The sequence below is a fragment of the Olea europaea genome, unplaced genomic scaffold (assembly GCF_002742605.1).
Source record: "Olea europaea var. sylvestris unplaced genomic scaffold, O_europaea_v1 scaffold139, whole genome shotgun sequence".
NCBI lineage: Eukaryota > Viridiplantae > Streptophyta > Magnoliopsida > Lamiales > Oleaceae > Olea > Olea europaea.
The window spans coordinates 561,689-584,599 of record NW_019231420.1 but is presented as its reverse complement, the minus strand read 5'-3'; the positions used below and the strand labels follow the sequence as shown (position 1 = coordinate 584,599).

Here is a 22,911-nt window from a genome sequence, read left to right as displayed (position 1 = left end):
AATGGGGTTGAAACATGTGCTCCGATTATGACCTAGTCCACCACAGCGAGTGCATTTCCTCAGTCGTGTGGCGGACTCGAATCTGGATCGCTGACGTCTTGTGGGTGGTCTACCTAGAGGACGACTTACATTGGGTGGCCTAATAGGAGTACCTGTAATTTCGTTTGGCACTATCCAGTCCACTTCACGCATAACAAGATATATAGCTTCGCTATAGGCACCTCTCCAGTGTTTCGATGTGTAATACGGTGAGCATAAGTCGTACAATGACATACCTCGCAACCAGGCAGCTCAAGTGGCATGAACGTATGGCATACGATTAATTTGAAACTCACGACAAGTGCAGCTGTTATCAGAGAAGTCGACGATGTCCGTGTCGTTGGACATTCCAACTTGTGTTAACTGTTCTGTCAAGCTATGAGCTCGAAGCCTTGTACCTACTTCAAATGTTGTCCGCAACTCATTCTCTATCCTCAACGATAGCATGCCAGTACATGTGATTGCACTGGTTCGACGTTCGTGAAACCACTTCTGCATAGTTTGTCGAATGTCTTCGACCAAGCACGTGATCGGTAATGAACGGGCATGTCTCAACATTGAGTTCAAAGATTCGGCATTGTTATTTGTCAAAATGTTGTACCTTTGACCAACAAACAGTGCTCGTGACCAAAACGAGAAACCTGCTTGCTCTAAGTACCCGTATGCTCTTGCACTTACCCTACGGATCTTTCCATAAGTCTTTCAAACTCTTCGACCCGAGAAGTTCGTGCAGCTCGTTTGAATATAAATATTACACTTGCGTTGTTGTACCGCTGGACTAAGTTCTTTTCTAGATGCCAGATACAGTACCCATGACGGGACTGAGGAAATAGACGAGCAATGGCATTGGAAATGCTATTCTTCCGGTCGGAAACAAAAACCAATTCAGCAGAGTCGCCTATAAGCTCTTTCAAGTTGGACATAAACCACATCCACGATCTATTTGTTTCAGCATCAACGATCCCCCATGCCAAGGGATATATCTGTTTGTTGGCATCTTGGGCGGTTACCAGCAAAAGTGTACCTTTGTATGGACCTTTCAAGTGACTACCGTCAACACAAATAACGGGCCTCAAGTAGCGCATGTAGCCACGAACGCTTGCACCGAAAGCTAGGAAGAAGTAATGAAACCTGTTATGGGATCAACTTCGATGTGGGTTACTGTCCCCGGGTTATGCTCTCCTAGAACATGACAATAGGAAGGTAATTTTTGAAAACTATCCCCCGGTGTACCATGTAGCATATGTAAAGCAGCAACTTTCGCCCTATGTGCTTTTTGGTAACTTATTTTGACACCAAACTCGCGTTCTATGTCACGTGCAATAGCGGTAGGATCGTACAACCGGTATGGATTATCCAATTTTCTCAAAATGTGCTCGGCAATTACAGAAGTAGTGGCATGTCGATGTGCGTTACGACGGATATCTACCGAACATGTGTGCACATGGTTGAATTTTCGAATCATGAATATAGAAGTCTGTTTCACACTCGAAGTATGTAACATCCACTTGCAATTACGGTCCACGCATGCAACCATTAACATTTTGCGGCTTGACCTGCTTACATGAAATTCAAACTTGTCTTGCAAAGTAAGTACACGAATTTTCGAGTACAGCTCTTTCTTGCTCAAGAATATTTGCCGTTCAACAAGATCGGATGTATCCACAGCTGTAATCCATTGGTCTGTACCCGAACGAATAAGTTGTGATGACATTCGAGCGTCAACGTCTGCAATACTAGCAGCATCTGTACCATTGAATGGGTCGTCCAACATATCGTCTACAGGTGCAGCCCCATCATCAAAATTCCCCATTTCGACTGCATTATTCACTGGGGAAGTAGGCTCATGATTCATGTCATCGTGTTCTAAGTTCTTGTGAACATTCGTGGCGGCAAACAAATGGTCACGCAAATTCGTATCCCTCCCCATGTCAACATTTCGCATATTTGTCTCCACAATATTAACGCACAGAGCAGTTTCTGTATGAACAAATATGTACCACATGAGGTCTTCATCTTCATGTATTTCAGCTGGCGGTATATTCATGTTTGGGACTTTAAACTTCAATTCCATTTCGGTGTGCAGATCGATAATGCCAAGTTTCTCATTCAACCGTAACAGAAGTCCGGCTAGGGTAATATTTCTTGGCACTAAAATGGATGTGGTTTTGTCCCCTGTCCACTTCCATTCGTCATATGCGTGAATAAACCTTCCCTCGTGCGACACGATGAATCTCAAATGGGTGTTCATACCTAAAATAAAGGGATTACAACGATAAGAATTATGAACAGTCAATATGTCGATATGTAATAGCATCGAAGGGGCACTTTCGAATATTTAAACCGATGCAATAAAAGAATGTGAAATGCAGGGTGTCAACAGTTTTCAACTGTCGACTTTGACAGTTTAAAACTCTATCCCGACAGTTTATCTGTCGATCTCGACAGTTTATAAATGTCAAGATCGACATTTATAACCGTCGAGATCGACAGATAAACTGTCGAGACAGTCGACAAGTTTAACGCCAGTTTGTTTGTTACTTTTTCCGAAATATTAATGGTATAATTAATTCTCAACTACAACAATTATTTCATTGCTCTACAGATCTCCATAAACAAATGAATGCTTCATTAAATATGGAATAGTTGACATTTCCCTAAATATTTTTGGTATATTTTCCCTTTAAAATGATTTGAAAAAGAAAAAAACAATAAAAGAAAAAACAATACCATCATCATTAATAGTGTTTTTAAATGTTTTCTTCACTTTGATGATCATGTTGCTTTTAATATGTGAAAAATAATAAGTTATTACATAAAAATATAAGTAATTTGTAATAACTAACCTCTCCAAATGAATGATGAATTGAATAGCAATATATTGTTGATGAAGGAATAAAGAAGATGAAAGAAAATGGAGGGTTTTTTCAAGAAGGGATGTATTTGATGTGAACTATGATTGTTTTGCTTCTTTTATCTTATTTTTGCTTCTTTTAAATTTTTTTTTACGTCTTTTCTCTTTTTTTTTTAGTCAATTCATATTATACAATATAATATACATTTACCAAATCATTATAATATACATATTAAATAATGAAATCATTACAATTGATTGGATTGGAGGCTACCATTAATGAGCATTTAATGCTCCTAAAAAGGGGAGATTAAGGGTAATTTGGACATTTTCTACCAAAAAAGTGACATTTTTGATAAAATTTAGTGCACATCAAAAGTTTTATAGCAATTTTCAAAAAAGTGTCATTTTTGATAATTCCCCTAAAATATTTACTAGTTTGTTAACTTATTTGTGGGCTTTATTATTAAAGGTTGAACCCCAACCTTAAGGGTCCCCCACTGCCACGTCCCTGGAGCATTGTGAGAGAGGTTAATCGTGGGATGTGCCCCAATAGGTTAGGGAACAAGAGCTGCCTGTACACTGATGCTCACAAAAAGTCTCAATCCATATTTCAGGAATCGAACCTTCACACTGCGGCCGCCAGCAAGGCTGAATATACCCCATCCTTATCCTTTGCATCATTACCTTCAAAGACATTAATGTTATTGTTTTATGGCTGTCATCATTTGTCCTTGATGGCTTCACCCCTCATTTTATAGCAATAAATTTAGGGTTGTGTTTGACGTTCACAATTTTGGTATATAGGGGTATCCACATCTCTCACATGGGGTGGAACCCACGCGAGACGGGCCCCACCCCATGTGAGGAATATGGACACCCCTATGTACATATTTTATGTACACTAAGTCTTATCCATAAATTTAGGATTCGAATGACTGGTCCGAAAATGGATTACTAGTTCCGTTGATCTCGAAATTCGGTGAGATATGTGGCCAATCGGTCAATATGTATATTATCTGCACACATGAATAAAGCATTAGATGCAAAGATTCAATTACTTCTTCGGATTGATTTACGTATCAAAGTATCAACAATTAGCATATAAAGGTTCTTTATTTTCTTTTCAAGTATGGATATAATTTGTAGTCATTTGATATGAATGGTCCTGAAGAACAAAATTACTCAACCGCCAGTACCCAAACTATTATTACTATTGGCCATTTAACCGTTCATCTTCAAACACAACAAAATGTTGGATTGTCTATCCCATGCTCTATATTTTCTAAGGAATCAATATGGTGCATAACCCTATATTATATTCATTCGAAAATAGAGTACAATACTATACACAGAACCGTTTTGAATTTCAATGTTATACAACGAATTTCTCCCTCCCTACTCATACTTGATTTACATAAAAAATTGATGTATGTACACACATAATTCTTTGTGGACATGATCACAAGGGGCTTAGAGAATCTAATCATGTTAGGGTAGGGAAATTAGTTAAAAACATGACAACTAAAAGCTTCTCTCTCTCTCTCTCTATGTGTATGTATATCTTTCTATGAATAGTGTTCTTACTTGTTACCCACAAGGAGTCCATCTGGCTATTTAATCTTTTATGAATTTAAAATAATTTTATTTTGACATGTTTTGTGGTATGGGATGATACCTTAATAATGCAAAGACAATGTCAAAAGTTGGAGGCCATGTGAAACTGCATCCTCCCTTGGAAATCAAATGAATTTGCATCCATTCTTGCAAGGGAAGAGGACCTATCCCTTAGTCACCAAATAAAAAATAATGATAACTGATGATATCGATATTCATTTTATTAACATTGTCAATCGTTATCATGATATGAAAAGTGAAATGACTAACTATGATGAATAAATTGATTATGAATATATTACTAAATAAGGATCGATTTTAGATTATCCTTCAACTTGAATTACCAGAAGCAATATCTCTATGGATTCATAAAATTCACCATCTAAATGTGAACGGATCAAATTAATTATCCCTTGATATAAAGTTAGAATAACTAACTGTTGGGAAAAAACTGAGTTATGGGCCAACTTTGGCACGAGTTTTGAGTGGGACCCCGTTGTTTTGGAAGATGAAAGTTGATTTGTGTTCCCCTCCCTGAGTACATCGAAATCATATACTTACTTGCCAAAGATGATGCTCGGGTGAATGAGAAATCGAGGCTCAAAGTGTGCCACTCAAAAGAGAGTTTATGTGAATTTGTCCCTCATAGGAAAAAGATGAGAAACTCCAAAGGTCATTGCCATAAATGTATCCTAGCCTATAAATAGTGGCTCATTTTCCTCATTTCAATACACCAAAGCAAAAACTTTCAAGTTTAGAATATACAAGAAATTCATTTGCATAGAGTTCTGTCTTTTCTGCATTTCTATCTTGGTGGTGGTGTAGTTCAGGCACTAGTTCAGTTCGTCGGAGTGGTTTCTGCAGTGCTCGAAAGCTACTGGTTTTACCGTTGTATCCTGGAAAATGGATGCTCATTTTAAACCTCAAGCACGGATGGTGAGGGGGCGAATCTGTTTTAAGGAAACTGTGTGTAACACAGGCCTCGGTTTGAAATTTCATTTCCTGCAATTTCAGTTATTCGTTCTGTTATTTATTGCAGTAAATTCAATAGTTGATTTGTTATTCATTCTGTTATTATCCAATTAGATGTACACTGTAACTTGCTATTAGATATCATCTTACCGTGCAAAAGGCATTTACGGTATTGAAATCGAGAATACCGAATTCCTCATTTTTCATAAACTTACCGAATTTCAGAAAAGTTCGGTCGACCGAACTGGTGAAACTTGGAATTTTCCCTATAAGCTTAAAACAGATTCTCAGAAAGGAAAAATTGGTTTCCTATATTGAACCGATTAGTTTCTTATATTTGTTATATTGTGGAAACTAATTTGTTGTTTGGTTCTTTCAGAAGACGAAATGGCAACCGGTCCTACCAACATGGATTCCAACATGGATGTGTCCTAAGCTGTAGGTGCCCAAACTCAGGCTGTGGGTTCTACTATGGGTGCAGGGCCTAGTTCGGCTATGGGTGCAGCTATGGCTGCAGGGCCTAGCTCTGTTATGACTCAAACTGTGGCTCAAGTGCCAAGTCGTGTTGTGAGCCAACATGTGGCTAATGTTCCGGTTAATGTACAGGTTAACCATGGGGAAAAGTCGGAGAAATTCAACGGCTTGAATTTCAAAAGGTGACAGCAGAAAATGCTGTTCTATCTGACCACCTTGAATCTTGCGAGATTCTTGACTAAAAGTGCTCCAAAACTCCAAGAGGGTGAGGTGGATGTTCAAGCAAACAGTGTTGTTGATGCTTGGAACCACTCGAACTTCTTATGCCGAAATTACGTTATGAACAGTTTGGCAGATTCGCTATACAACGTGTATAGCACCATGAAAACTGCTAAGGAGTTGTGGGAGTTTTTGGACCGAAAATATAAGAATGAGGATGCCGGGGCTAAGAAATTTATCATCGGCCGATTCTTGGACTATAAGATGGTGGACTCCAAAATTGTAATCAGTCAAGTACAAGAACTCCAAGTGATTCTTCATGAAATTCATGCTGAAGGGATGATTCTCAGTGAAACTTTCCAAGTGGCTGCAATCATTGAAAAATTGTCTCCCACGTGGAAAGATTTCAAGAATTATCTGAAACACAAGCGAAAGGAAATGAACGTTGAAGAACTGATTGTTAGACTTCGAATTGAAGAAGACAACAAGAGTTCCGAAAAGAAGTGGTTCAATCCTGGTGCGCTAAGGCCAATATTGTTGAACATGGTCAAGGTAGTAAGAACTACAAAACCAAAGTTGGGCCATCCGGTGGAAAAGGGATCAAGCTGGGACCAAAAGGGGGCATTCCTAAGAAGAAATTTCAAGGGAAGTGCTTCAACTATGACAAAGTAGGCCACAAATATTTGGAGTGCAAATTGCCAAAGAAGAAGAAAGAAGCAAATGTGGTTGACTACATAGCACATGATGTGTCGGAGATGAGTTTCGCAACAGTCGTTTCTGAAGTGAACATGGTGGGTTCTAATCCAAAAGAATGGTGGATTGACACCGGAGCTACAAGACATGTGTGCTCTGATAAAGATTTATTTACTACTTTTGAAGCAGTTGAGAATGGAGAGAAGTTGATCATGGGAAATTCAGTAACTTCTGAAATCAAGGGCCAAGGAAAAGTGGTTCTGAAGATGACTTCGGGAAAAGAGCTGACTCTCAACAACGTGCTGTATGTGCCAGAAATCCGTAAGAACCTTGTGTCCGGGTCGCTTTTGAATAAGCATGGTTTTCACATTATGTTTGAGTCAGACAAGGTCAGCTTGTCGAAAAGTGGAATGTTTGTCGGAAAAAGGTTATGTTTCCGATGGAATGTTTAAACTCAATGTAATGGTTGTTAAACCAAAAATGAATAATAAAGTGAATGCTTCTGTTTACTTGCTTGAGTCTTCCAATGTGTGGCATGGTAGACTAGGACACGTTAACTATGATACTTTACGTAGGCTAGTTAACTTGAAATGCATACCAGTATTCCATGTTGATTCCAAACATAAGTGTGAGACTTGTGTTGAAGCAAAATTGACTGGGTCGTCCTTTAAGTCAGTTGAACGAAATACGGAATCACTTGATTTAATTCACAGTGATATATGTGATTTAAAATTTGTACAAACAAAAGGTGGCAACAAGTATTTCATTACTTTTGTCGACGATAGCACGGAATACTGCTATATGTATTTGCTAAAAAGCAAGGATGAAGCGATAGAGAAATTTGTTCTCTATAAGAATGAAGTTGAAAATCAATTTAACAAGAAAATTAAGGTGCTAAGAAGCGATCGAGGTGGTGAGTATGAAACACCGTTTGCTGAATTATGTGCACAACACGGAATCATACATGAAACCATCGCACTATATTCACCGCAACAAAATGGTGTTGCTGAAAGGAAAAATCACACCTTAAAGGAGATGATGAATGCGATGTTAGTAAGTTCTGGATTACCTCAGAACATGTGGGGGGATACTGTGTTATCAGCAAATTACCTTTTGAATAAGGTGCCCCGAAAGAAAATGGAGAAGACCCCTTATGAGTTATAGAAAGGAAGAACGCCTTCCTATAAATACTTACGAGTGTGGGGGTGTCTTGCTAAAGTGGTTGTCCCAACACCAAAGAAGGTGAAGATAGGCCCGAAAACTGTAGACTACATATTCATTGGATATGCACATAACAGTAATGCTTATCGATTTCTCGTGTATGAATCTAAAATCCAAGATATACACAGAAACACGATAATGGAGTCGAGAAACGTTTCGTTCTTTGAACATGTGTTTCCATACAGGTCCAAAGAAGAGGCAAGTTCTTCTAAACGGACGTATGAGATTATGACTGAACATAGTCAGGACCAAAAACCAAAAGAGGAGGTTGAGGTTGAACCTAGACGTAGCAAAAGGGAAAGGACAGAAAAATTTTATGGTCTGGATTTTCTGACCTATATGCTAGAAAGTGAACCTCAAAACTATCAAGAGACTGTGAACTCCTCGGAAGGACCTCAATGGAAAGAGGCCATTAAAAGTGAAATAGATTCTATCCTGCAAAATCATACATGGGAGCTAGTGGATCTTCCACCAGGAAGTAAACCACTAGGCTACAAGTGGATTTTCAAACAAAAAATGAAAGCAGATGGAACTATTGAAAAGTATAAGGCTAGGTTGGTAATAAAAGGTTACCGATAACGGGAAGGCCTTGATTACTTTGATACATATTCTCCAGTAACGAGAATAACATCCATTAGAATGATACTTGCGATTGCTGCTTTGTGAAATCTTGAAGTACATCAAATGAATGTTAAGACTGCCTTCTTGAACGGAGACTTAGATGAAGAAATTTATATGGAACAACCCGAAGGGTTTTCGTCTCCAGGGCAGGAAAAGAAGGTGTGTAAATTGGTGAAGTCATTATATGGCTTGAAACAAACACCAAACAATGATATGAGAAATTTGACAGTGTCATGATGGAGAGTGGATTTAAGATCAACGAGTGTGATAAATGTGTTTACGTTAAAGACACTGAAAATGGCTATGTCATTTTATGTCTTTACGTTGATAACATGCTTATTGTTGGTAGCAAAGATAAGGTGATCAAATCCACTAAAACCATGTAAAATTCGAGATTTAACATGAAAGACATGGGTCTAGCTGATGTTATACTTGGAATCAAAATTTCAAGAACACCGGATGGTCTTGTTCTAAGCCAGTCATATTATGTGGACAAAATCCTAGGAAAGTTCAGTAAGGATGATACTGAAATGCCTAGAACCCCGATAGATACGAGTCAACATCTATCTAAGAACAAAGGTGAAAGTGTGTCTCAAGTAGAATACTCGAGAATTATTGGAAGTCTAATGTACTTGATGAAGTTGTACAAGACTAGACATAGCCTACACAGTGAGCAAATTGAGTAGATACACGAGTAATCCGGGAGCTGATCACTGGAAAGGAATAATAGGAGTACTAAGGTACTTGAGATATACTCGTAATTTTGGACTGCACTATAACAGATATCCAGCGGTCATTGAAGGATATAGTGATGCTAATTGGATATCCGACATAAAAGACTCAAAGTCCACGAGTAGATTTGTGTTCACATTGGCAGGTGCAGCTATATCATAGAAATCTTCTAAACAAACAGTGATAGCCAGATCCTCTATGGAATCTGAGTTTATAGCTCTAGATAAAAGTGGTGAAGAGGCTGAGTGGCTACGCAACTTCTTAGAGGATATTCCAAGATAGTCAAAGCCTGTGCCAACAATTTGCATATATTGTGATAGTCAATCGGCAATTGGAAGGGCACAGAGCAACATGTATAATGGTAAGTCTAGACATATACGTCGTAGACATAATACCATTAGGCAATTACTCTCAACTGGAGTTATCACTATTGATTATTTAAAGTCAAAGGATAACATTGCAGATCCACTAACCAAAGGGTTAAATAGAGAGTTAGTTGAGAAATCATCGAGAGGAATAAGACTTAAGCCCTTGAATAGATAAGTTAATACAAAGGAAAACCCAACCTAGTTGACTAGAGATCCCAAGATCTAGGTTCAAAGGGACAACCTAATTGTAAAGACTTGATAGAATCATTGTAGGGAATATTACCTCCTGCCCATTCCCGTGATGCGACAGTGATGTCCGTAAAGATGGAGGATAAGCAATAGACTTTTAATGATTCTTATGCGTCGAAAATCGAGCAAAGTAATGCGGGTTACTTGTAATAAGAAATCACCTTTTTTTTTTCTAATTTAAATTTTATTTTTCAAATAAATGCCTCACTTGTGGTGGAGGAAAAACCGTGGTTACATCTTAAAACAACTAAAACAAAAAAAACCTATAAATCGTTAACCTCGTAGGTATGGAAGTTCCCATCTGACCGTTCTCAAAATGCCAAAGAGGATCATCGGCAAAATATCTGTAGAGTGAAGTTCCAAGTCAGAACCACCCGCACCTTCCTTAGCAAGAAAATCCACTGCTCTAAAGACATGGGACACTCGCGCATCCAACTTACCAATCAAACCCATGACATCCTCCCAAACATCATGCAAACTCCACATATAGCATTTGCCCTTCATTACCCATTGCACCACCAGAAGTGAGTCAGATTCCACCATAACCCTGTAAAAACCCAAATCATGACATAAATGTAGACCATCTCTAAGAACAAAAACCTCAGCACTTACATTCAAAGACACGCCATAGTGGTGTGAAAAACCAGCAACAAATTTTTCTTGGGAGTCACGGATCAGTCCTCCATCCCCAGCTTTTCCTGGGTTTCCTCTAGCGGCTCCATCAACATTTAATTTAAAACTGTAATGTGGAGGTTTTTTTCCAAGAAATAGGAATTGCTTGAATAGATTTTGTGGGCGCAACAGGACAATGAAGTGCAATCAAGCAGCGTTCATCACCATAGGATAACCTTTGAACCTTCGAAATAAGGCCTGCAGTATCCGTCAGAACATTTTTAACCATCCAAATCACTCTTTGCCATTGGGTAGGGATTCCTTCCATTCTAGCACTACATCGCACTTTCCATAGAGTCCAAGAGATTATGATAGGAGTGATACCCCGTAATATCCCAAGCTGTGTCGAACTTGAGGAATGAGACCACCAAACTTGCATCATGCCCTTCCAAGAGATCACATGTGGTAAACATAAGTTAATATGAGAGGCAAAATATTTCCATATTCTCAAAGCGATGTCTCCTGTACATAGGATTTGATCAACAGATTCCACAATAGACACCTTACACCAATCACATTTCGATGCCAAAGGAATCCGTAAAGATTGGATAATTTCATCAGTAGGTAAACATCCTTTTCTAGCCCTCCAGCATAAAAAAGACATTTTTTTTGGGAACCATACAATGCCACAACCATTTTTTCCATGGGCAGAAATTCCCCTTCTGCCTAATAAGTTCCCAGGCTGACTTTGTAGAGAACTTCCCGTCCGTACTTGGTTGCCACACATAATAATCTTTCCCCTCACGCAATTGAATCCCAGACATCACAATTTCATTAGCTACCTTCTTCCCAACCAATTCACATAGGCGAAGATAATCCCGACCTAAGGTATGCAACACATCCTTAACTTTTAGACTTGGTTCCATCACTCTCAATCCCAAATCAGCAATAAGTTGCTCTCCAACACAGTGATCAAACCAAAAACTAGCGTCACAATCTCGAATGCGCCGCAAGGAGTTCTGTAAAAAAATAGGGAGCACTGAAATAACCCCTCTCCAAAATCTGGATTGAGTGGGGGAGCTCTTCAACATGCTGTTAGTTTTTGATCTCACATATTTGGCTTGAAAGAAATCAGACCAAAAAGAACCTCCCACTACTAATTTCCAAGCAAATTTCATGAACAAGGAAGTTTGAATTTCTTTTAGATCTCGAATACCTAATCCCCTTTCCTCCATCGGTAAACAAATACTTTTCCATGATACCCATTTTCACCTCTTACTACCATCTGATGATCCCCAAAGGAAGGAGGAGAATATGCCATTCAGGACATGAAGAATTCCCTTTGGAAGATTAAGCACAAATAAGATATGAATCGGCATGCTACAAAGAACATGTTTAATTAAAGTGATCTTACCGCCAAAGGAAGAAGTCGCCCTTTCCATCCTGCCAGCTTCTTTTGAATTTTTGCAACCAACGAATGAAACAAATGAACAGTCAGTCGTCTTGTATAAAGTGGAACCCCTAGATATGTACATGGCAAACCACCTTCTCGGAACCCCGTAAGAGCCAATAAACTCCTTCTTCTAGCATTTGTAATATGCTTCAAAAAAATCAAAATTGATTTCTCCTTACTCACTAACTGCCTTGATAAAGACTCATACAGCCTTATAGTCCCTATTACTTTACTTATCGATTTTTTACCACCATTGAAGAATAGCAGTAAATCATCAGCATATGCTAAATGGTGAACCACCATGCCTTTTGTATGAAAACGTATCACTGATCCATTACCAACATCTCGATTAATCAACCTTGAGAGCATTTCCTGTGTCAAAATAAAGAGATAAGGTGATAATGGGTCACCTTGTCTCAACCCACGAGATGGTTTGAAAAAACCCTTAGTCGTTCCATTAAGCATGATGGAAAAAAATGGCGACGAAATACAGTTGAAGATGAGGTTTCTCAATTCTTCCGAAAAACCCAGTTTCTTTAAAACAAGCCATAAGAAACTCCAATTGACCCTGTCATACACTTTTGCCATATCAAGTTTCATCAATATATTACGACCTCTCACCTTTTTGTGTAAATCATGCACCATCTCCTGTGCTATAGAGATATTGTCAAAGATGCTTCTCCCACGAACAAAAGCTGCTTGTTCTCATGCAATGATCCCCTCAAGTAGGGGTGCTAATCTAGCGACCATAATCTTTGACAACACCTTATAAATCACAGAGCACAAACTGATGGGCCTAAACGGAACGAAATTGCGAGGAGCTTCCACCTTAGGAATGAGGACAATGTTAGCAACACCCAGAGCCGTAGTCAATGGCCTACCCCCAAAAAATTCTTTCGCACTTCCAATAGATCCTCTTTGACGATATCCCAAGCATGAACAAAAAAACTGGCACTAAACCCATCAGGTCCCGGGCTACTATCACTAGGAATGGACCACAAACCTCTTTAACCTCTTCCAGCCCTGGCATTTTGCACAAAGAGACATTATTTGCTACTGTAATGACTGGCTGTAAAAGTTCCATTTCTGAATCTACCACATTCACAGGGGAGACGGATAGCAATGATTGAAAAATTTGAATTGTTCCTTCGTGCACTTCATCTGCAGATTGTAGTGCCAACCCATCCTCCAACACCATATGGTCAATCCTTAAACTTTTTATTTTATTTCTAACACTAGTATGGAAAAACTTAGTGTTAGAATCTCCCTCCATCAACCATTTAATACGAGATTTTTGTTTCCAAAAAATCTCCTCTCGTTGAAGCCATGCTGAATGTTTCTGTCTACATTGAAATAGTTCCCTTTCGGTCACTTGTGAATGGTGTTCAATAAGAGCATGTTCAAGATGGGTCAACTTATCCTCCATATAACCCAATTCCTGTTGAACTTTTCCAAACACCTCCGCATTCCATTGACGTAAGTAAATTTTTAATGCCCGCAACTTTCTAGAAATCTTGACCATAGGAGAGCCATCAACTTTCATTTTCCACACCTGTTTGACCAATGACAAAAATCCTTCATACGTGCACCACATCCTGAAGCGAAAAGGTTTAGGCCCATGTAACTCTTCTCCTCCCATGCAACGCAGAACCATAGGACAATGATCAGATGAGGTTCTATCTAGATAAGATAAGGAAACCTGTTGGAACTGATTCTTGAACGATTGGTTAACTAGAATCCTGTCCAGTCTCGTCCATATACGATGAAGTCCCTGTCTACCATTATACCACGACAACTTAGGACCATCAAAAGGAATATCCATCAAACCCACATCATGAATAGCCTTATTAAATTCCAACTTTCCACTTGTAAAGGGCAACAAACCCCCCACCCGTTCCTCGTCAGACCACACAATATTAAAATCACCTCCAACGAACAAAGCATCCCCACCACAATCTAGATCACGTAGCTGGTCCCAAAGCTCTCTCCTATGAACTTGGAGAACATTAACTTATACAAAGGAGCCAAGAACACGAACTCCATCTCTAGAAAACCATCCAGAAAGAATTTGAGATGACACCTGAATCTGATCAAATTCTATATCGGAAGACCAAAAAAGCCATATTTTACCGCCATAATCTATATTAGTACAAAAGTTTTCAAACCTTAATATCCTTGCCCAGTGACCAATTTTTTCCAAAGATACAAAAGGTTCCAGAATTCCCAAGATGGAAGGTTTATATTGTTTATTTAACTGCATTAAACGACTCTTTGACGATACAACCCCTCTAGCATTCCAGATAATGGCATTCATCATATTAATAAAAAAAATTTGATCTTGTGGTTATTCCCAAAACAACCTTCTTCCTATTACCTCCCGCCTCCGTTTCGTTGAAGCTAATGTTTCTGGTTCTATCTCATAAGTAACAATAGCAAGCTCTTCTAATTCATTATCTGGATGAACATCAGACATAGTCAGGTCCGACTGTTGCTTAGCCTCCTCAAGTGTTCGTTCTATATCCTGATTCCTCCTCATATATCTCTTGAGGTGAGTGCTGTTTTCAAAACGAGATAAGGCTATAACTGTCAGTTCCTCTCCTGTCCTAACCATCACCTATGGTCCAGTATCATTAGTAGCCCCTTGAGCATTATTTTGATCATATAGCTCCATATTATCTTCTCGAATCACTCTGTCAGCTATGCTGTCCAACACATCCATCACAAGAGCATATTGTATAGCCCCTACATCACCCTTCGCAATTGCCTGATCCAGCAGTAATTCATTTGACACCCCTAGTTCATCCCCCAATACACCTAGTATTGTAACTTACACATCTGTATTTACTTCATCAGCACATCTATCAGATTGTGTATCATCTGCCCTGCCTTATCTTCTACCACAAATCTCCCTTTTCTATGCCATGTTAGCCATATTTCTCACCTTCTTGTTCAGTAACAAAGCACCTGTCTCAGCCGCAGCCTGAGAACAGTCCATGTCTTCATCCTCAACAACCTGTTTATCCTTTCTAATGTCACAATTTTCGGCCAAACTTTGATTCACAATGCCTGTATAATTTGCATATAAGATAGATGTCGAAAGGATCAGTCTATTTCTCTTCAATAGATTCAATTTTTCCCCTATGTTTCGTGGTGCATTCACCTCATCTCTGTTTTGTTCCCTTAAAGTATCCTGAACATCGTCCTTTCTCCTCCACAATTTACCTCTGGGCATTTGTTTCTTTAAATCCTGATTTTTATCGTCCTCTTTAGCTTTCAATTTTCTGCAGTTAATTACCGAGTGTCCTTGCACTTTACAATGACCACAGTAGGCGGGGAGCTTTTCATAAATGACCCTCTAACATCTGCTAGATTCATGAAATGGAGGGCCTAGCCAAAAGGATTCCAATGGCGGTCTAGAGATATCCATCTCTACACAAATCCAAGCACCATCCGTGCGAGATGCACAGGCTGTAAAATTATCCCTCATTAGGAATCTGTTGAAGGCTCCTCCAATAATACGAAGAATTGATTCGTGATAATAGTGAGGCGGCAACCCAGGAAAAAATAGCCAAACTGGAACCAAGGTCGACTCTTGATCCTCATCAAAATCTTGAGACTAGATAGACAGACGGTAGGGTGTGCCCTCGATTTCCAGAGATTCCCGGGCACAAACAATTCCAAAATCTTCCATCAAAATAAGACGTATAAAGACGTTTCTTGGGCGTTGCATGGCACTCATAGCAAACGATCCTTTTAGGCCCCAGTGAGTTTTAATAAAAGCCCTGATTTGATCCAAAGATGGTCGACGTTTCAGAAATTTTAAAACCACAAAGAATCGGAAAGGGGAGGTTGCCCTCCCCAGTTCCGTTTTGGAAAAATGGAACCAAGTTTCTCCATCTTTCTCTTTGGGGCTTCTCATCTCTATCTCCACCTCCGGGATGGTTTGGGGCCAACATTAGATAATGGAGGCATAGGTAACAGATCCCCAGCCACCTTAGGGGGTGGCTCTGCCGCCATGCACAATAGGACGTAGAAAATTAGGGTTTTTCTAGAGAGAGAAAAATATTAATAAGAAATCATCTATGTGAGAGAAAAGTGGGGCCGCTTCAAAGGGAATTGTGTAGGGCGCAATTTTTGTGAACTCTTACAGAACCAGGCGTATGTTCATGGCCAAAACGAACATAATAATGAGAACTGAAATGTGTTAGGAAGAATCCTGTGTGAAGTGTATCATCGTTTACATAAACAGCAGAACAGTTCAAGGACATCGCGTCTACAGGTCAGCCAGTGAAGTAAATATGATTTCACAAGGGAAGGTTCAAAGGGTAACACCTACCTATCCTATACAGGTTTCAACTGTTAAACTATATTACCAAGTCGTCATGTGTCACATTCACAAGTCGTCATGTGTCACATTCATAAGTTGTCATGTGTCACATGCATAAGTCGCTCCCAATTTTCATTCATGTGGGGGATTGTTGGAAAAAAAACTGAGTTATGGGTTGACTTTGGCACGAGTTTTGAGTGGGACCCGGTTGTTCAATTTGGAAGATGAAAGTTGATTTGTGTTATCCTCCGTGAGTACATTGAAATCATACACTTACTTGCCAAAGATGATGCTCGGGTGAATGAGAAATTGAGGCTCAAAGTGTGCCACTCAAAAGGGAGTTTATGTGGAAAAATGAATTTGTCCCACATAGGAAAAAGATGAGAAACTCCAAAGGTCATTGCCATTAATTGTAGCCTAGCCTATAAATAGTGGCTCATTTTCCTCATTTCAATACACCAAAGCAAAAACTTTCAAGTTTAGAATACACAAGAAATTCATTTGCATAGAGTTCTGTCTTTTCTGCATTTCTGTCTTGGTGGTGGTGTAGTTCAGGCACTAGTTCAGTTCGTCGGAGTGGTTTCTGCGGTGCTTGAAAGCTACTGATTTTACTATTGTATCCTGGGAAACAGACGCTCGTTTTAAACCTTAAGCACGGACGGTGAGAGGGCGAATCTATTTTAAGAAAATTGTGTGTAACACAAGCCTCGGTTTGAAATTTCATTTCCTGCAATTTCAATAAATCGTTCTGTTATTTATTGCAGTAAATTCAATAGTTGATTTGTTGTTCATTCTATTATTATCCAATTAGTCGTACGACTGTAACTTACTATTATATATCATCTTACCGAACAAAAGGCATATACGGTATTGAAATCGAGAATACCGGATTCCTCATTTTTCATAAACTTATCGGATTTCAGAAAAGTTCGATCGACCAAACTAGTGAAAGTTGGGATTTTCCCTACACTAACTAAACTAAATGCACTATATCACAAGCCATTTCGAATTAAATAAAACTCAATATCTGCATGCGTAATACAAATCGCAAAATCTCATGTGAATAAATTAAATTAATTATCCATCGATATTAGTGAGCCATCTCTCCAAACGAACTTCCACCGGAAATACTTTTTTATTGCAACTCATATTTTTCAAAATTGGATTTTGACTATTATTAGGAACAAGTTTGAGAATATAAAAGATGTAGTATGAGGTGCCCACATGCTCTCTAAGAAAGCTCAAAGCCCTCATTAATGCTGCATAATTAGTTAAGAATCTTGAATCAAGTTCCAAATTATGAGAATTTTAATTTCTTAACAAATTTTACTTTCTAGAACAAACAAATATTAAAAAAATTTAGTGCACTTGAACGTTTGTTCATCGAATGCATGCGCATTTTATCATGTTTGAGTGCACCCGTGAAGTATGTGCTATTGTATGAAGGATTAGTTTGACATGACTTTTGCCACGCGTTTTATGCAACGTGATTAATATTACAAGTGTATGGTGTCAAGTTGTGTAATATAGTTTTGAAGTAAGATTGTCGAACCCACATAGATTGTTATTTAATTTCTACCAAGTACCATAATTGGGTAGCTTCTATTTTATCTATATGAATGGAATTTGAAATCAATATTGTTAACTAATTTAACGATGATTTTGGTGATAAATTCAAGGGATGCAAATTATACGAATAAATCAAGATGGAAAAGCCTAGGGCATGATTTCACTTTACTAAAAATTACTATTCAATTATGTCTAGTTATTCTAATCAAATTTTTCATGTTTAAAAGCAAGAATCCTAATGTATTTTTCACCCCCTCTCTCAAGCACTGGCTATAAATTATTCCTAAATTTCAATTTCAACATCTCTATTCCGAATCAAACTCAAGAATTTATTGAAGTCTCGATTATTTTATGGAGCAAGTTTCATAGATTCTATACTTTCTTTCGAAATCCATAAAACCTATGTTGAGTCAATCCTATGATTGTGCCTAAATTTGTCTCTCTCGAATGTCGAAATTTAAAACATCAAATCATTCAATTAGTGGTCAGTTAATTGAAAGCGTTAAAATCATTATACAGCTAAACATATGTGGAAAATTAAATAAAAGTAGTTATAACATAATTAAACCATAATATCAAGTTTTGGCTACAGTCAATCCCTAAAATATGAATTTAGCTCATGATTATAATCTATGGATACACAAAAATTCATATAAGAAAGCATAAGGAAGAGACTAGAAAAATTTAGGATGTAGATCTTCAATTTCTTCCTTTGATGTTGTTCATGCCTCCCTTGATTCTTCCTTTGAATTGTAATTGAATCCCTTAGAATTGTCTTCAACCTTTCCCCCTTCAATTGTTGTGTTTGGCCCCTTCAATTCTTCTCGAAAATGGGATTTTTGAATGGTATTTATAGTATGTTGGGGGTCTTAGACGAATTAGGGTTGAATTGGGCCAATAAAATAGTCTAAAAACATAAAAACACGTTTTTCCGCATATCCGGTGCCTCGGTGCCCAAGATGGGTGCTGCAGCGTCGGGCTTACTATTATTTTCAGTGAGTTGGGCACTGCGGCGCCCAAATTGTGCGCTTCGGGGTCCAGTTCGGTCAAAAATGATAAACTACACGTTTTTCAATATTTTTAGCATAATTTTCTCGTTCAATGTCTGATTGAGGTAATTCAAGATGCATTAGAAAGCTAACTTAAAGGGCTACAACTTTTCTTCATAGATCATTCTTCAGTTCGATCATTTTCTATGTCAAAAATGGGTCTCAATGCGAGGTTGAAATTTCGGAGCATAACTTTTCGGTTGGAAATTGATTTGTGATCATATTTTGCCTATATTTGATCCTTCTGACATATTTCTTCATCCAATTGTCTGCTAACACTCTCGGATCTTCATCCTGAGGTTCAACACAAGTTTTGAATATTTACACTTTAGTCCCCGAACTTTGGATCTTTTACAATTTGGCATTTTCTTTAATTTCGCCAACTTTTGCTTATTTCTTTCAATTTCATCAACCTATATCACAACATCAAAACACATATTAAAACATTCTAAAACACTCTCAATGGTAGCAAAATAATGAATTAAGTGGTATAAATATATTGAGTATAGAGTACTCATCAACTTTTATTTTGCTTTTACTTCTTGTAAAAGGACTCTTAGAGAAAATTACCTTAACTTTTATTTAAAATTTAATTTTTAAAAGCACTTTCCATTTTGAAAGTCTTTTTAAAGGAAGTTGGTACTAGAAATATTTTCATAAAATTAGCCAAACATGTCTAAAAGCATTTTTTTAATATCAAAAACTCCTTTTGACTATTGAAAAGGAGGAAATTTCATAAGTAAAAGTTCAACTATCACATATTTCAAAAGCAAGAAAATAAGTTTCAAATTTCGAAAATCAGATTTTTATTAAAATTTATTTATGATTTAATTAATTAATTCATTATTTATTTAATTAAATAAATATAGGTCACAGATCTATGCAATTTGGTCACAAATAACAATTTAATTAGGCACGTATTATTTTTTGATACAAATTAGAAATTTTCTATTAAATATTATTTTACAATCACAATTCAAAAAATTTACAGATCACAGTTTGTTCATTGATCACAAATAAAAAAATTAATTAGTCACAGATAAATTTTTAGTCACAACTTATCAAATTATTGGTCACAACTTATTTTGGATTACAAATCAAAAAATTTATAGGTCACAGATTATTTGATGGTCACAATTCAAAATTTTTATATCTCATAGACGATTTATTTATTAGTCACAAATTATAAATGTTATAAGTTACAACTTACTATACAGTCAAAAAATATTGGTCATAGATTAACAATTTTTTAGGTCACATATTATTTCTTGATCACAATTTATATTTTTTATTGATCATGTATTGTTTACCAATCACAAATTAACAAATTTAATAGTCACAGTTGACCAAATAATTTGTGGCCAACACTTGTGACCACAACCACCGACCCGACCACGACCACTTGCCAAATCCACCGTGCCAGGTAGTACCCCCACCTGCACCACCAACAAAAACCATCACAAACCTCCGACAATACCTAGCATCAAGGCAACCCATCACCACCGTACCCAGATTAGAGAAAAATCATCTCAGAAACCTTAAAACCATTCAACACCACCGCAAACAGAGGCAAACACCACCACATCAGAACCATCGCAAACAGAGGCAAACCACCACGCCTACTCCGACCACAGAGATGCAACATATTTTGAAAACCCCCACCACCACATCATCTACATCACATATTATTTACCGGTCACATGAGTCGATTTCCACCACCACCACAATCATCTACATCACATCTAAATTCAAAACCCTCCATCACCACATTCACCCTAGATATCCACCAAATCGTCGACTGCAATCGTTGAACCATCGTGCGCCGCTGCACCACCAGAACAACTATTCCACACTCCCCGTTTTGTCTGCCTTCTCTGCTTCAAATTGTGGTGCTGGTGGTCGCTGGTGTTGGTAATTGTGATTGCAGCGTTGATGGCGACAAATGTCGCAGTCAGCGAGAAGGAACAGAGCGATGAGGGAGAGGAGATGTAGAGAGAGACGGATTTGGGGGAAATGGGTTGGTTGGAGAGGGTAGGGTTGGTTTATCAATTAATTTAATTTAATAATATATTTATCTAATAATAATATATTAATTAATATAAAACAATCTGATTTTTGAGTTGTTAAACTTGTCATCTGATTTTAGAATGTTGAATTTTTAAAATATGATTTTATGTAATTTCCACATTCAAAAGTCATGTCAAATAGGCCCTAAATCCTTTTTTTTTTTTAGAAGACGCATTTTGTAATAGTGATTTTTTTGGGAAATGTGTGGTTAAAAAGTAGGAAAATTTTTGGAATAAGTTAAAATTATTTTATTAGAAAAATGTGGTTAAAAATAAATTTGAGAAAAAAATAATTTTTTTTTTAAAAAATGATGCTCAAATAGATTGAGAAGTATAGTACATAAGGGCATCTCCAATGCTAACACCATTGCACCATTTTTTGGTGCAAAGTTGCTCCGACGCAACACCAAACTTTGCACCATTTTGGTGCAAAATGAATAGTGTTGCACTATATTTGGTGTAATGAATATAGTGCAACACTATTCATTACACTATTTTTTGCATCAAATTGTGCAATGTCCGTTTTGCCATTATTTTTCATTTTTCAAAGATAATGGTTAAAGGTATTTGTGTCATTTTCTCGTTCTATATGATAATGAAGATGATGATGATGATTATTATTATTATTATTATTATTATTATTATTATTATTATTATTATTAATTACACTATTAATTATATTATTAAAGTTTATTATTTTTAATAATATAATCAATAATAATTAACGTAATTGTTAATTTAATATAAAGTTTAATTCGTAAAGTTTACGTTTAAAGTTTAATTTAGCATAAAGTTTATATTATTAGAGTTAATTATTTTTGTAAATTTATCATAATTGTTTATCATAAATTAATAATATAATCAATTATTTTTGTCAATTTAACATAATATATAAAACATGTGAATAATTTAGCAATCAATATATTTGTTAATTTAACGAAGTTATGATTTATTAATTTATATAGTTATAAAATAAATAAATAATTTTTTTAAATAAATACATTAACAAAAATCGAAAGAATGAATAAAATACTAAAGCATTGTTCATTTGGTGTAAGTTTTGGTATAATGGTTGGAGAAAAATTTTGGTTTGATGTAAGACTTGGTGAAAAATTTGGTGCAGCGTTGAAAATGACCTAAGGTTTAAATTTATTTTTTCTTAAAGTACTTAGGCTCATTTGTTACGACTTTGAATTGTTTCTAAAATTAAGATGTCGCATATGAACATGTTTGAATAATTTTATAGAAGTGCTTGTCCAATTAGAAGAACTTTAGTGAAAGCTGACTTAAGATGATTTCCTCATAAACTCTTCAATAAGAAGTAGAAATATTGTGAAAATGACCCTTATTAGTTTTAATCCGTACAAAGTCTGGAAAACTCTCATTTTCCAACCAAATTTCCTTTTTTCCATTGTTTCTCTTTTCGATATTTAATTGTTCCAATAATCTTCTAACACATTTGATATGAGTCAATAGATAAAACTAAATATTACAATGGACAAAACTTATTTTTATACCTTAATACTATTTCATATAATTAAACTTATAAAATAAATTAAAGGAAATTAGGTCCAATCTTAAAATTACATAAAAATGATGAAATAACGGCCATTTGTAACATAAATTTGAAAATCAGATATTATTCTAAAAACTCTAAAATTTACATTCATATAATGGTTTATATACACATAATACGATAAAATATGATTATGTTAGAATTTTCTCAACCAAAAAAAATAATAATAAAATAAAAATTCCCCATTCTCTAACACATCA

At 36.8% G+C, this 22,911-nt stretch overlaps 1 protein-coding gene across 1 annotated transcript; it reads right to left on the bottom strand.

Annotated features, from left to right (window-relative positions):
* Nucleotides 1-291: 291 nt before the first annotated feature.
* On the bottom strand, nt 292-1,124 carry LOC111375567. Its single transcript, XM_022998402.1, has 2 exons — nt 811-1,124; nt 292-640 (listed from the first exon to the last, which is right to left on the bottom strand). The coding sequence occupies exons 1-2, from the start codon at nt 1,122-1,124 to the stop codon at nt 292-294; spliced, it is 663 nt and encodes a 220-aa protein (XP_022854170.1).
* Between the last annotated feature and the right edge of the window lie 21,787 nt (nt 1,125-22,911).